Genomic DNA, 15,640 nt, shown 5'->3' with positions numbered 1-15,640 from the left:
GTTTTGAAATTAGATTTACAAAAAGAAAGGCCCAAAACAAGACGGGCACCCACCATAAAACAAAAAATTTTCTAAGTATCAAAATCAGGCATCGGCTGTGCCTTCACTGGCCGGTACGTCAGCAACAGGCTCAGGTGCGTCATCGCCAGGGGCAGAAGATGAAGTCGCCTCATCCAGATTCATTTCCTTGTCAACTTCTTCCAAGTCCAGACTCTCCAGGTTGACTCCAGAAGGATGCTTGATCATGTACCTCCGAAGAAGCTCGAAACCTTTGAAATACCAACTGAAGAGCACAGTGTTGTACTCGTCAGTGGTCTGGAAAGCCTCCACAGATCGAGCAGCGATGGTCACAAGTTTCTCCTTGGCTGCAAGAAGCTGCTCGTCCTTCTCGTGAGTCAACTCGCGCTCAACTCTAAGGTCGTCCTCCAGCACTTTAACTTTTTCCTTCAAAGTCGTTGCCTCGTCCATGGAGGTGATCAGGTTCGTCCTCAGGTCAGAGTTCTCTTTCTCCAAGGCCTCCATCCGGGTTGTCAGAGACGCCACCTTGGCCCCTTGAGTGAGGTATTCAGCGGTAATATGGAGGCTCTCTCCCAACACCTGGAGAAAATTATGAAGTCATCTGTAAAAAAAAAAAAAAAAAAAAAAGGGTGATGAAATATAAAAGGAAGGACTCCATACCTGGACGAGTTTGTGGACATGACGAGAAGCCACATCGTTTAGGGACATATCAGAAAGAGCCTTCAAGTCCGCTGGAGTAACGACCTCATGAGCCCTTTCTATGGCCAACGTCTCGTCATCCCAAATGGTGGACGAACGAGTATCGGTCTTCTCTTTCCCTTTGCCAACCACGCGCGGCCTTTTGGAGCCGGGAGTGGGAATCTCCTCTATCGAGACGATCGGGGAGGCAGTCCTCGTCGTTTCGGAAGCGATGGAAGGGACGATGCTAAGGGGCATGGAAGCAGGGCCTTTACCGGTAACTCGCACTGCCTTCTTCCCCAGATTGGACAGTGGTTCGTCCTTCTTTGATCTCATCTTTGCATACATATCCTTGTTGAATTTCGTCGACATCTCTGCAAGAAGAAAGTGCCAGTCAAAGATTGCTTAAGTGTACATAAGAAGAGTCAAACATCGACGAAGTCAAAACTTACTCTTTTTGCCTTTGATGCCAAGCTGACAAAGAACGAAAGGAGACGGGTCAGGACCTAGATTATAAAATGCAAGAGACCGGGGGTCAACCAGCTCGTCCCAGCTTTCAATCGTCTCAGCGTACCCAATCGCAGTCTCTATGCGTTCCTTATACCGGTTCTTCAGTCCAGGCCGTCTCTTAACTATACCAAACAAAGAAACAGAGAAGTCAGCAAGACCAGAGCCTTAAAATTGGCAAAATTGAAACAACGGGGAGAAATACTGACGCACCTAAGGTCGGGGTTCCCCACCGACGGAGCAACCTCGGGATATCACCCCAATCACTGCTGGATTGAGTCTCGAAGTCGTCCCCAGACACAAAGAAAAAGTGCGACTTCCAATACCTGAATGACGAGGGCAATCCCTTGACGATCCTAGTCTTTCTCTCCCAAGGGATTAATTCATAATACCCCCACTCCTTAGACTCTTTTAAACGATACAGGTAGGTGAGCTCGCCTATCCTGATCATATCCCCGTTAGAGGCCAACCATATTTGCATACAGTTGATGACGATCCTCCACGAGTTAGGCATGAGCTGCCCAGGAGCTATGCCAAAGTGATCTAAAAGTTCCATCAGGAACGGGTGGACGGGGAGCCTAAGCCCACAGGTGAAGGTTGACTCGTAAAAGCATATTTCGCCTGGAAAAAAGTGATAGGCCCTATCTTCTTCCCTAGGTAGACGAACACGAACCCTAGACGGAAATTGAAACCTATCCTTGAATCTATTCACGGTCTCGTCATCCAGACCACAAATCTCATTAAGGGCATAAAAAGCCCTAACCTCTCGAGGGCCAGAGACGGCTGTATCTCCTTCAGCCGGGCCACCACTGGATGATAGCCCAGTCTCAAGATCACTAGACCTAACCTCAGACATTAATCCTCTCCCTCCTAAACCCTCGAACCAATTAAGCGATTGACGGAGCAAGGGCAACAATTCGCCCAAAACGACGCTCAGACTATTGCCTTCGTACACAAAATTTTCTAAAAAAGGGTAAGTACCCAAACACCCCCCCAGACGCGCAAAAAGGAAGGAGATCGACGGGCAAGCTATCCTAACCTCCAAGCTATCAACCATGGAAAATGCAGAAATCGGAGGGTAGAAAAATAAGGTACGAAACTGAAACCCCAAAAGAAAAATAAGGACCAACAACAAAATAGAAGCAAAAGGGAATAGCAAATCAGAAATTATGCTACAGTAAAAGAAGAAAAAGAAGAAAGAAAAAGGAAAGAAAAATGTACCTCCAATGGTGGAACAGCAGAAGCACAGCGCAAGGAAATTTGGAGAATGTAAGTCCCAAGAAAATGCTCTGAAGAATTGGTCTGTCTTTGCTCTCTGAGAAGTAGAAGAAAAGTTAAAGAGGAGAAGTTTTAAATGTGGGCCAAAAAACGATTGAAAAACCAGCGGGAAACCCAAGGGTCATGCCATTAATTCCACAGACCATCACGCGCCACGTGGCCATGATTGCGTGTAGCGCTGCCACTAAGCATTAAAAGTGGAACAGAACCCCAAGAGTCACAAGAAAAAATTTTCATCTTCTGTGATCGTCATGACGTGTCACCGACGACCCCAGAACCTGGGGGGCAACTGACGGGAATGACGATTCTACATCCCGCTGACGAAGATAACATTAATGACGGGGGAATCATCCATGACGAGGTCATCAGAAACAACGAAGAAAGCCATCATCACTGACGAAGGCAGGGAGTTATTCAATGCAGTCAATCAATGACCTGAGCAGTTACTAAATCGACCAGGCAGACCGTTGGGAGCCTCTTAAAAGTCTCATTATTGGACCAGGGGCGTTACTTCAGAGAGCATTAATAGCCTCAACGGCTAGCCCTTAAGGCCTCAGGTATAAAACTTTCATACAACCAACAGAAGAGGATATATGCAAAAATACTCTGAAATTATATTTGACTTCTTTACTGTGTTTAATTGTTATCCTAACTTTGGCATCGGAGACTTTGTGGCAGGCACCACACCGGTGTCCCTCATCGAGCAAACCTTCACATTCCACAAGAGATTCCATCTGCTCACTCTTACTGACGGATTTGTGTTCCATCACGTTTGGATCCAATTTTTCTCTTACTAGCTTTTAGCTTTGGGTCCGGTTTTCAGAAAAACAATCTAAAAAAGCTAAATAAACTGATGTGGTGCGCATTATAATTTATGAGACTATGACGAGGCTAAATTTGCAAACAGGATAGAAAACACTCATTATCCTAATTTGTACAAAATTTCAACTCTCGGAAGTCATAATTTTAATAGCAAGTGGGGGCTTCATTTCACGAATTTTTTATTTTATTATTATAATGAGACCACTCTTATATTCCTTTTATAAAACTTATGCAGGATGTTGGAGCAAACAGGTGCACAAGCAATTGGGAATATCGTGCCAGTGGCAGCACAATATGGGCACGGAATGGTAAGTTATTTGAAGAGTAAATGTGATTATGTGAGAATTCTCAGCAAAAATTTTGACAAACTTAAAACGGAAGAAAAACGACTTTGTGATATAGAGAAAGATGTAATAAATGAGAAAGAGAGAAACCCAACAATGGAAATGACAAGTCAATGCTCCGGATGGCTTACTGAAGTGCAAAAGATGAAAGATAAAATTCAAGATCTGAGGAATAGATATGATAATACTAGCAGACGTTTATGCGGATTCTATCCATTTCGTTCTTTGTTAAAACTTGGCAAAGATATAGTTACAATGACTGGTGAGATAATACTTCTACGAGAAGAAGAGAAGAAAATTACTAAAATGGAACCAAGGCCATCCGTCTCAGTCATAAAGAAGCATCCAATGAAGATAAATGATATGCCATCTCTTGATGAACACGTAGAAAGACTAATAATGTGTCTAAAAAATGATAAATTGAAGACAATTGGCGTATTTGGACTACCAGGAATGGGAAAAACAACGGTAATGGAACACCTGAATGACAGAGTTGGTGAGCTATTTGAAATTGTCTTCTATGTTACTCTACCAGTACCAGAGATGGAGATCGTGGAAGGGATACAAAAGAAAATTGTAGAGCAGTTAAATCTACAAATGCAAGGTCACCTGAGCAGTTCTATCATGGCAGACATAATTGTAGGGAATTTAACCAAAAATCCCAACCTGTGAGAAACAAAATAAATAGAGAAAACACACGCCAAAGAAAAATAATCACACGCACAAGACAATATTTACGTGGTTCGGCAATTTGCCTACGTCCACGGAGTTGCAGGGATTTCACTATTATCAGGGAAAATACAATAGTGCACAAGAACACTCTGAAGAAACCCAAATCCCAATTACACCCTAGCACTCTCTCACAGAAAAAATAAGAATAGAAGCTGACTGCCTCTCTTTTCTCTATTTCCTCTTATGTGGCTCCTTACTAGGTTAATTAGAATTTCTCTCTACTCAATTCTCTACAACATTGCCGCATATAATAAAGCATATATATATATGTTACTTTATGAAAGTCGGCACAAGTGGGATTCCTTTTTCAACTTGTATTATGTCACTTTTATGGCCGGATTGGGCTTGGTTGGGCCTTATGGGCTTGTGGTAAAATTCAAGCCACACTAACAAATCTCCACCTTGGCTTGAATTGATCAAGATACACTAGCAAACTCCTCCATCAGCTCCACCTTAGCCCTTAAGGGCTCACAAGCTGCAAACATCAACCACAATCCTCCATAACACAATCCCTCATCCCTGCAACTCATCCTCCTGTCCTCAAGCTAGAAGACCAATTGAAGCTGCGCACAGCTTCAACTTCTCAATAGTGACACCCTTAGTCAACATGTCTGCCGGGTTCTTAGATCCACAAATTTTCTCAAGCATTACCAGCTTATCTTCAACAAGATAACGGATAAAGTGGTATTTTGTCTGTATGTGCTTCGACTTTGAATGAAAAGCCGAATTTTTGGCAAGAAAGATTGCACTCTGACTGTCACTGTGTAGAATGCCCATCTTCTGCTTCTTACCCAATTCATCTAAGAAACCATGTAGCCAAATCATCTCCTTTCCAGCTTCAGTTGCTGCAACATACTCAGCTTCTGTACTAGACAAAGTAACAATCTTCTGTAGATTTGAAGCCCATGATATAGCTGTACCACCCAGAGTAAAAACAAACCCAGTAGTACTCTTTCTACTATCAATATCACCAGCAAAATCAGCATCTACATAACCCTGCAGTTTCAAACTTGCACCTGTGAAGCAAAGACATGTATCTGATGAACCCTTCAGATATCTCAGAATCCACTTGACTGCCTCCCAATGCTGCTTTCCAGGCCTACTCATGAATCTGCTCACAACTCCCACTGCATGTGCAATGTCTGGCCTTGTACACACCATAGCATACATCAAGCTGCCAATAGCTGAGGCATAGGGCACCTTGCTCATGTGGTCCCTTTCTTCTTCTGTCTTCGGTGATTGTTCTTTGCTTAGTTTGAAATGACTACCCAAGGGTGTGCTCACTGGTTTAGCTTCATTCATGTTGAGCCTGCTGAGAACTTTCTTCACATACTCTGACTGTGAAAGCTTCAATGTACCATTAGCCTTGTCTCTAATGATTCTCATACCAAGGATTTGCTTTGCAGCTCCCAAATCCTTCATTGCAAACTGTTTGGACAATTGCTTCTTCAGATTATTAATCTCCTCAATGCTAGACCCTGCAATAAGCATATCATCCACATACAACAGTAATATGATGTAAGAATTGTCAAAAAACTTAACATAGCAACAGTGATCAGCTTCACATCTCTTGAACCCAATTCTGTGCATAAAACTGTCAAATTTCTTGTACCACTGTCTAGGAGCTTGTTTTAGGCCATACAAGCTCTTTCTTAGTTTGCAAACTAAATTCTCTTGTCCTTGAGCAATGAACCCTTCTGGCTGAATCATGTAAAGGTCTTCCTCCAAGTCACCATGAAGGAATGCTGTCTTCACATCTAACTGCTCAAGATGTAAGTTTTCTGCAGCCACCATTCCCAGTACTAGTCTGATTGTTGACATCTTCACAACTGGAGAAAATATCTCTGTGTAGTCAATGCCTTCCTTCTGCTGGAACCCTTTAACAACTAATCTGGCCTTGTAACGTTTGCTACCATCATACTCATTCTTTATTCTGTATACCCACTTGTTGTGCAAAGCCTTCTTTCCTACTGGCAATTCAGTCAGTTCCCATGTCTGATTCCCCAACAAGGAATCCATCTCATCCTTCATGGCTAACTCCCACTTGCTTGAATTCTCATCTTGCAAGGCTTTATCATAACACTCTGGCTCACCACCATCAGTCAACAGGAGATAATTTAAAGTGGGTGAATAACGCTGTGGAGGTCTAATGTTCCTGGAAGATCTGCGGACTTCAGCTACAGGTGTACTCAGATCTACCTGTGAATTTACATTCTCCTTATCTTCTTCACCCCTTTTCTGGACAGTACCTTCAGTCAATTCATCTAAGTTGACAAACTTAGATTTCTTTTGATCTATCCCTGTAACATCTGACACTACAGTAGACCTGTCCTTGTACATAACCTGTTCATTAAATATCACATTTCTACTTCTGATGATTTTCCTGTTTTGTTCATCCCAAAACCTATAGCCAAATTTCTCATCACCATAGCCAATGAAAAAACATATTTTAGACTTTGCATCAAGTTTACTACGAGCATCAGAATCAATATGAACATAAGAAATACAACCAAAAACTTTTAAGTGTGAAAACTTTACCTCTTTACCGCTCCAAACCTCCTCAGGAAGTCTGAACTCCATGGGAACTGAAGGTCCTCGGTTTATCAGGTAAGCTGCAGTGCTAACAGCATCAGCCCAAAAAGTTTTTGGTAGTCCAGCATGCAACCTCATACTCCTAGCACGCTCATTGAGAGTTCTATTCATGCGCTCAGCCACACCATTCTGCTGTGGTGTCCTAGGAATGGTCTTCTCCATCCTAATTCCCTGTGCAGCACAATACTCACTGAACCCTCCATCTATGTACTCTCCTCCATTATCTGACCTCAAACATTTTACTTTCAAACCTGTTTCTGTCTCAACCATGGCCTTCCACTTCTTAAAGGTTTCAAATACATCTGATTTATTTTTCAGAAAATAAACCCACACCTTTCTACTTGAGTCATCAATGAAAGTGATGTAGTACCTTGAACCTCCAAGGGATGCAACCGGAGAAGGCCCCCACAAATCAGTGTGTACTAACTCCAATTTTTCAGCCTTCGGTGTCCTGCCAGTTTTCAAGAAGCTCACCTTTTTCTGCTTTCCTAAGATGCAACTTTCACACATGTCAAAATCAATGGACTTTAATTCTGGTAATTTTCCTTTTGACAGCAGCATCTTCATCCCTTTCTCACTCATGTGACCAAGTCTTCGGTGCCATAGGCTTGTATCAGTACTTGCATCAGCAACTGCAATTGTGTCTCTTGGACTTGAGGTCATATACAGAGTACCAGTCTTCTTTCCACGAGCCAATACCCTAGCTCCCTTTGTAACCTTCCAAGTACCACCAACAAATAGTATTGCATGTCCTTCATCATCAAGTTGTCCAACAGAAATCAGATTCCTCCTCAGGTCAGGAATATGTCGAATCTTCTCCAGTAACCAAACAGACCCATTGGGCAACAATATTCGAACATCTCCCATACCCACAACATCCAAGGCTGAACCATCAGCCAAATACACCTTACCAAAATCACCTGCAACATAATTCTGTATGATTTCTCGGTGTGGAGTGGTATGAAACGAAGCTCCTGAATCCAAAACCCAATCATCAAGTGGACTGTCTACTGCAAGAAGTAATGCATCCTGTACCTCTTCTGTTACAGTATTAGCAGAATCATCTTCATTCTTCTTCTTAGGACTTTTGCATTGATTCCTAAAGTGACCTGTTTTCCCACAATTCCAGCATTGTACTTGTTGGCCTGATCTAGATTTACTTCTGTTCCGATTAGAATTTCTGGATTTTGATCTGCCCCGATTTGAATTTCTGTTATTACCTCTGCCTCTTGTCTCAAGGTTTAGGGCAGAACCAGATCCTGAGAATTCACCTGCATCTCTTCTGCAAATTTCCTCAGTCAGAATTAAATCTCGTATATCATTGTACTTGAGTTTTTCTTTTCCTGTAGAATTGCTTACTGCCATCCTCATTGCCTCCCAACTGTTTGGCAAAGAAGCCAAGACGATCAGAGCACGAATCTCATCATCAAAATCAATTTCTACAGACGACAATTGATTTGTGATAGTATTAAATTCATTCAGATGTTGTGCTACTGATGCATTCTCTGCCATCTTCAGATTGAACAGTTTCTTCATCAAGTGCACCTTATTGTTTGCTGACGGCTTTTCATACATACCAGACAAAGCTTTCATCAGATCTGCTGTGGTCTTCTCCTTTACAACATTGTGTGCAACAGACCTAGACAGAGTTAACCTGATAACTCCTAGTACCTGTCTGTCAAGAAGAGCCCATTCCTCAGCCTTCATAGCCTCAGGTTTTTCCCCTAGAAGCGGTTGATGCAATTTCCTCCCATAAAGGTAATCCTCAATCTGCATCCTCCAATACGCGAAGTCTGTGCCATCAAACTTTTCTATTCCAGACGCCTTTCCTGCTTCCTCTGTCATTGCTCCCACTCAAACCTAACCCTAGGCTCTGATACCAGTTGTAGGGAATTTAACCAAAAATCCCAACCTGTGAGAAACAAAATAAATAGAGAAAACACACGCCAAAGAAAAATAATCACACGCACAAGACAATATTTACGTGGTTCGGCAATTTGCCTACGTCCACGGAGTTGCAGGGATTTCACTATTATCAGGGAAAATACAATAGTGCACAAGAACACTCTGAAGAAACCCAAATCCCAATTACACCCTAGCACTCTCTCACAGAAAAAATAAGAATAGAAGCTGACTGCCTCTCTTTTCTCTATTTCCTCTTATGTGGCTCCTTACTAGGTTAATTAGAATTTCTCTCTACTCAATTCTCTACAACATTGCCGCATATAATAAAGCATATATATATATGTTACTTTATGAAAGTCGGCACAAGTGGGATTCCTTTTTCAACTTGTATTATGTCACTTTTATGGCCGGATTGGGCTTGGTTGGGCCTTATGGGCTTGTGGTAAAATTCAAGCCACACTAACAATAATATCCATAGCACTAGCTAACAAGAAGTATCTGTTACTTCTTGACCAAGTTTCCTCGAAAATTAATTTGAAAAAAGTTGGCATTCACGTCGACAACCATAATCATGGACGAGTGGTTTTTGCATGTAGAGACAGAAGTTTTTGTGAGTTTACGGATGAAGAAATCGAAATTAAGGGATTATCGGAGGTTGATGCCAAAAAATTGTTTCGAGAAATAATGGGAGATATAATAGATCAACGTAAGTATAAGATAATTGGAAAGAAATTACTCGACTTCTGCAGTGGGGTGCCACATTTGATTAAGTTAATAGCAGTTAGGTTGAGAAATGTGGAAGATTATGGTACATGGAAATCTGTATTGAACAGAATTGCGGACACCAAGCAAGAAAATATTGGAAGAAATGGAAGAGTTTTACAAAGCTGTTGAACTTATATATGACAGTCTAACTAAAGATCGGCAGCCTTGCCTATTGCATTGGGCAATTTTCCCTCCTGACTCTGAACTTTACCAGGAGTACCTGATTGAGTGCTGGATAGGAGAACGATTGATTGCTAAAAATGCTAAAAAGCTTAGACCTGCCCGAGACGAAGGACATGAAATAGTGACTGAATTTGAAAGTAAATATTTGGTGGAAAGGTGCAGGAAAGCGGGGCACTTTAAGATGCCCCAATTTCTCCAACAAATATATCTTAAGCTCGCATACAACAGAGAAAATAATTCGAAATTTTTGGTAGCCAAAGGTGAAATAGAAGAGCAGCAATGGGAAGATGTGAAAAGGGTCTCATTGATCCGCCAGATGTCATTTACTCTACCTGATACGCCTGCTTGTAGTGAAATCTCAACATTGTTGCTCCAGAAAAATCCAAGCTTGACTAATATTCCAGATTTGTTCTTTAAATACATGCATGAACTTTGTGTTTTGGATTTGTATGATACAAGAATCACATCACTGCCACCATCTATTTCTAGTTTGATAAATCTAAGGGTATTATACCTCAACAATTGTGTTCAATTGGTGGAGCTACCTTCCCAGTTTGGAAAACTGAAGAGTCTTGAAATCTACTTTCCAACACTTGTTTGCTTCCAAACTTTCATTCAGAACTGCATGTTAAGAAGGCGGGGAGGTAATTGCCTTAAATCATTTAGAATCCAAGTTGGAAATCACAAGACAGAAAATTTTCTTCAATTTGATTTTTTTGGATACATGACAAAACCAAGCTCTCTCTCACTGTTACTGTGTTAACTAAACCAGAAACGAAAAACAGAGACTGAAGAATAAACTGGAAAAGCTCAAATATTATTGATATCAAAGAGAACAATACAATACAATACATTACTAGTGAAGGGATACAATATATATAGATACATCAGAGAAGAAGGGAGAGAGAAGCCCAACGAAGTCTGGTACAACAGACTTCTAACCGTCTCACACGAGTCGTAACAGATTCTTACACGTGCGTGATCCTTCAGTCCTTCAATAACAGATATAGTCCAAAACGACATCGTTGGGTTTAATGAGAAACGACACCGTTACATTTTAGGCGTGTTTTGTGTCTAAGCACTTTACTACACGACATCGTTTTGGACTGAGAACTAGCCGTTGGAACAGGTGCTTCTTCTTCTTCAATATTTGATTCTGAGCTTGCGCTGTCATCCCCCCTCAAACGAATGCGGAATTTCCACATAAGTTTGGAAGTAAGCCAATTAAATCGGGGAGAAGAAAGACCTTTGGTAAAAAGATCAGCAAGTTGATCATGAGTGGAAATGAATTTAAGAAGCAAGTCATGCTGGAGGACCTTTTCACGAACAAAATGATAATCAACCTCGATGTGCTTTGTACGAGCATGAAACACTGGATTAGAGGCAATGGCCAAAGCACTAACATTGTCACACCAAAGAAGCGGAGGTTGAGGAAGAAAAATGCCAAAATCTCTAAGGAGCATTCGAAGCCAATACAACTCAGCTGTAGTAGAAGCTAAAGCACGATACTCAGCCTCTGTGGAAGAGCGAGACACGGTGCACTGTTTCTTAGCAGACCAGGTTATGGGGGAATTGCCAAAAAACACCACCATACCAGTAATGGATCTTCTATCCACAGGATCCCCATCCCAGTCTGCATCACTATAAGCAGATAAGGAGATGGGACCTGGAGTAAAAGCAATCCCAAAATGAAGGGAACCTTGAAGATACCTCAGAATACGTTTAGCAGCTTGAAGGTGATTTTGGGTAGGGGTGCTCATATGTTGACAGGCCTGTTGAACAGCAAAAGACAAGTCTGGCCTGGTGAAAGTGAGGTACTGTAAAGCCCCAACAAGACTCCTATAGGATTTAGGGTCAGATAAAAGGGTGCTGTCATTGGGAAGAAGATGATGATTAGGAGAGCAGGGGGTCTTACAAGGCTTGCAATCAGTCATGCCAAACTTCTTGAGAAGATCAGAGGCATATTTGGACTGATGCACAAACAAACCAGAGGAGGTGTAATCAATTTGGAGACCAAGAAAGTAGTGAAGCAAACCAAGGTCTTTAAGATCAAACTCTTTGCCCAAAAGGGTGATGATGGTAGAGACAAAGGAAGAGCTATTACCAGTGATGATAATATCATCCACATAGAGCAGCAAATACACAATATAAGTGTGATGCCTCAAGATAAACAGATTGCCATCAGCAGCTGAAGCACAGAAACCCACATGAAGAAGCTGAGATGTAAATCTCTCAAACCAAGCTCGAGGAGCTTGTTTGAGACCATAAAGGGCTTTATGAAGAAGGCAGACATGGTTAGGAAAAGAGGGATCAACATAGCCTTGAGGTTGAGCCATAAAGACCTCTTCCTTTAGAAGACCATGTAGAAAAGCATTTGAAACATCCAATTGCTTCAATTGCCAACCATGTTGCACAGCCAAAGCAAGAAGAAGTCTAACAGTAGCAGGCTTAACAACTGGACTAAAAGTTTCATCATAGTCCAATCCATACTGTTGCAGATAGCCCCTAGCCACTAATCTGGCCTTATACCTGGCAATAGACCCATCACTATGCCTTTTGAGCTTATAAACCCATTTACAAGTTACAACATTCTTATGTGGAGGAAGAGAAACCAATGACCAAGTCTGTTGCATCTGTAATGACTGGAATTCAGCATCCATGGCAGCAACCCATTGAGGATGCTTGGAAGCAATAGCAAAGGAAGGAGGCTCTGCATCAGTATAGTCACATTGTACCTGCATAACTTTAGGCCTATATATTCCATGCTTAGACCTTGTAACCATAGGATGAGTATTGGTGTAGGAAGGAACAAGATCAAGTGGAGCAGGATTGGAAACAACTAAAGGAGGTTGGACAGAATCAGGGAGCACAGAAGGAGAAGGTGCAGACACTGAGGTAGGAGTAGCAATAGGAGTAGGGACAACAGGGATAGGAAAAGGAGAAGAAAGGAATGAGGGAAGTAGAGAAGATAATAGCTCAGAATCTGATGAAAAAGAAGAAGCTGGAGGAGCAGCAACAGATGTAGAGGGTGCTAGAGAAGTAGAGATAGGAGGAGACATCCAATCAGACAGGGAAGAAGAAAAAGGAACATGAGGATTAGTGAGGTTGGGATTAGAGGCAAAAGGGAAGAGAGTTTCATCAAACAGAACATGACAAGCAATGTAAATTCTTTTGGATGTAGGATCAAGGCAAATATACCCTTTAGACAAAGGTGGATAGCCAAGGAAAATACACAATGTAGACTTAGGTTGTAGCTTGTTTTTATTATAGGGTCTAAGGAAAGGATAACAAGCACACCCAAATGATTTAAGAGCATGAATAGGAGTTTGAGAGTATAATTTTTCCCAAGGAGACTGAAACTTTAACACTGATGAAGGGAGTCTATTTATAAGGTAAGTGGCAGCAGTGAAAGCATAGGACCAGAAATTAAGGGGAAGATGTGATTGATAAAGGAGAGCAAGACCTGTTTCAACAACATGTCTGTGCTTTCTTTCTGATACTCCATTTTGCTCAGGGGTATGAGGACAGGAAGATTGATGAAGAATACCATGAGCAGAACAATAGGATTGAAACTCAGCATTAGTATATTCAGAACCATTATCAGTTCTTAAAATTTTAAGTTTGGAATTATGTTGAGTTTCAACCATGTTCTTGAAATGCTTAAAGACAGAAAAAACTTCATGTTTAGACTTAAGCAAAAACAGCCAAGTGAACCGAGTGTAATCATCAACAAAAAGTACATAGTAATTAAAACCAAGTAAGGAAGTAATAGGAGAGGGACCCCAAACATCACTATGCACAATTTCAAGAATTGAAGTGGAAACAATTGAAGATTTATTCAAATGAAGTTTGTGCATCTTAGCACTTATACAATGTTGACAAGAGGAACAAACCTCATCAATCATGGACAAAGAAAGAGAAGAAAATACAGCCTTAAGAACAGAATATAAAGCTCTAGAGTGAGGATGGCCAAGCCTGTGATGCCAGAGCAGAATCTGGTGTGGTTTGACAGACACAAAGGCAGAAGACTTGAAATGGTTCAATGATGAGGATAGGTCAGAGATGGATGGAATAGGATAGACCCCATCTCTACTCAACCCTGCATAGAGGATCTTCCCCGTGGGCAAATCCTGAATTAAGAACTTGTTGGCATCAAAATAACAAAAAACATTATTTTGGAGACATAGTTTATGAACAGATAGAAGGTTAGAAGCAAGGTCAGGCACTCTTAGAATATTATCAAGCCTAAAATTATGAGTTAGGGTTTGAAGCTTACCACTACCAATGTGAGTGACTGGCAGTTCCTGACCATTTCCAACAGTGACAGTCTCATTGCCTTGAATAGGTTGTTGATGAAGAGACAACTGTGATAAATTGGGAGTTACATGATCTGAGCAGCCTGTGTCAGTGAGCCAAGAGTTTGAAGCCTGAACTTGAGCAGCATTGGCCACCATTGAAGCAAGTTTAGCAGGGGCATGCCTTCCTTGATATGCAAAATCCATGCGATGGTAACAATCAAGAGCTGAATGACCATTCTTTCCACATATCTGGCAAATAGGTCTACTAGATTGACCTTGATTTTGAGGATGTTTAGGTTGATTAAAAGACTGAAATTGGGATGAAAAACCTTGATTACCAGGATTGAAATTCTGGAACTGAGAACCTTGATTACCAGAATTGAAACTCTGGAACTGAGAGCCAGGATTGGAGTAATTTCCCCCACTAAATTGGGAATTCATTCCACCAGAGTGAGGTCCATGTCCACGAGCACCTCTCCCTCTCTGGTTGTAATTTCTTCCTCCTCTTCCCCTAGGAAAACCTTGTGAATGAAAGTTTGCAGCCATAGCCATAGAAACTTGATCAACACTATTAGATCTCTTCTTAATAATTCTCTCTTCAGCATTAAGTAATGCATTCAATTCTTCCACTGACAACACATCACTCCTAGTTCTAATAGCAGAACTAAAAGAGTCATAGCTAGATGGAAGACCATCAAGAACAATGTGGAGAAGCTCCTCATCATCCACAAACACAGACACAGTAGCTAATCTATCACAAGCTTGCTTAATTTTCTGAAAATAACCATCAATTGATTCATTCCCTTTCTTAATTGCATTCAGTTCATTACGGAGACTCATAACATGAGACCTTGAAATTGATGCAAATCTTTTCTCTAACACTCTCCAAACTCCTCTAGCAGATTTTTGCCCAACTGTAAGAGCAAGAATTGCAGGAGAAAGAGTTGAATTCAAGAATGTGAACATTGCTTGTTCACGATTCTTCCAAGCTATGAATGCTGGATTAATTTCAGTAGTAAAATTACCAGATGAATCCTTAAGAAATCTATCTGGAGCAGTGAGTGAGTTATCAAGAACATCAATCATGGAGTAGGTATCAAGAATTACCTCGATTTGATGTTTCCACACCACATAATTCCCATGATCCAGCTTCACAGTCATCATAGATGACATATTTGATAGCAACAACAACGATGAATTCACTGGCAAACTTGAAGAAGCCATAGCAGGCACAGTACTTGAAGAAAACGATGAATTGGACTGAGCAGAAGCCATTGATATGGATCAATGCTCTGATACCATGACAAAACCAAGCTCTCTCTCACTGTTACTGTGTTAACTAAACCAGAAACGAAAAACAGAGACTGAAGAATAAACTGGAAAAGCTCAAATATTATTGATATCAAAGAGAACAATACAATACAATACATTACTAGTGAAGGGATACAATATATATAGATACATCAGAGAAGAAGGGAGAGAGAAGCCCAACGAAGTCTGGTACAACAGACTTCTAAC

At 41.2% G+C, this 15,640-nt stretch overlaps 1 protein-coding gene across 1 annotated transcript in view; it reads left to right on the top strand.

The window, feature by feature from the left end:
• LOC126703787 (probable disease resistance protein At4g14610) overlaps window positions 1-10,623 on the top strand; it is a 46,965-nt gene extending 36,342 nt beyond the window's left edge. Inside the window, exons 2-5 of the mRNA XM_050402858.1 lie at window positions 3,539-4,286; window positions 9,519-9,582; window positions 9,710-10,468; window positions 10,610-10,623. Of these exons, the coding sequence (XP_050258815.1) occupies window positions 3,540-4,286; window positions 9,519-9,582; window positions 9,710-10,468; window positions 10,610-10,623 (1,584 nt within the window). The 5' untranslated portion in view covers window position 3,539. The remainder of the gene's footprint in view (window positions 1-3,538; window positions 4,287-9,518; window positions 9,583-9,709; window positions 10,469-10,609) is intronic.
• The last annotated feature ends 5,017 nt before the right edge of the window (window positions 10,624-15,640 follow it).

This window comes from Quercus robur, chromosome 10 (genome assembly GCF_932294415.1).
Source record: "Quercus robur chromosome 10, dhQueRobu3.1, whole genome shotgun sequence".
In the NCBI taxonomy this organism is placed as follows: domain Eukaryota; kingdom Viridiplantae; phylum Streptophyta; class Magnoliopsida; order Fagales; family Fagaceae; genus Quercus; species Quercus robur.
The sequence above is the reverse complement of the archived record's forward strand: the minus strand, read 5'-3'. Positions and strand labels throughout refer to the sequence as shown.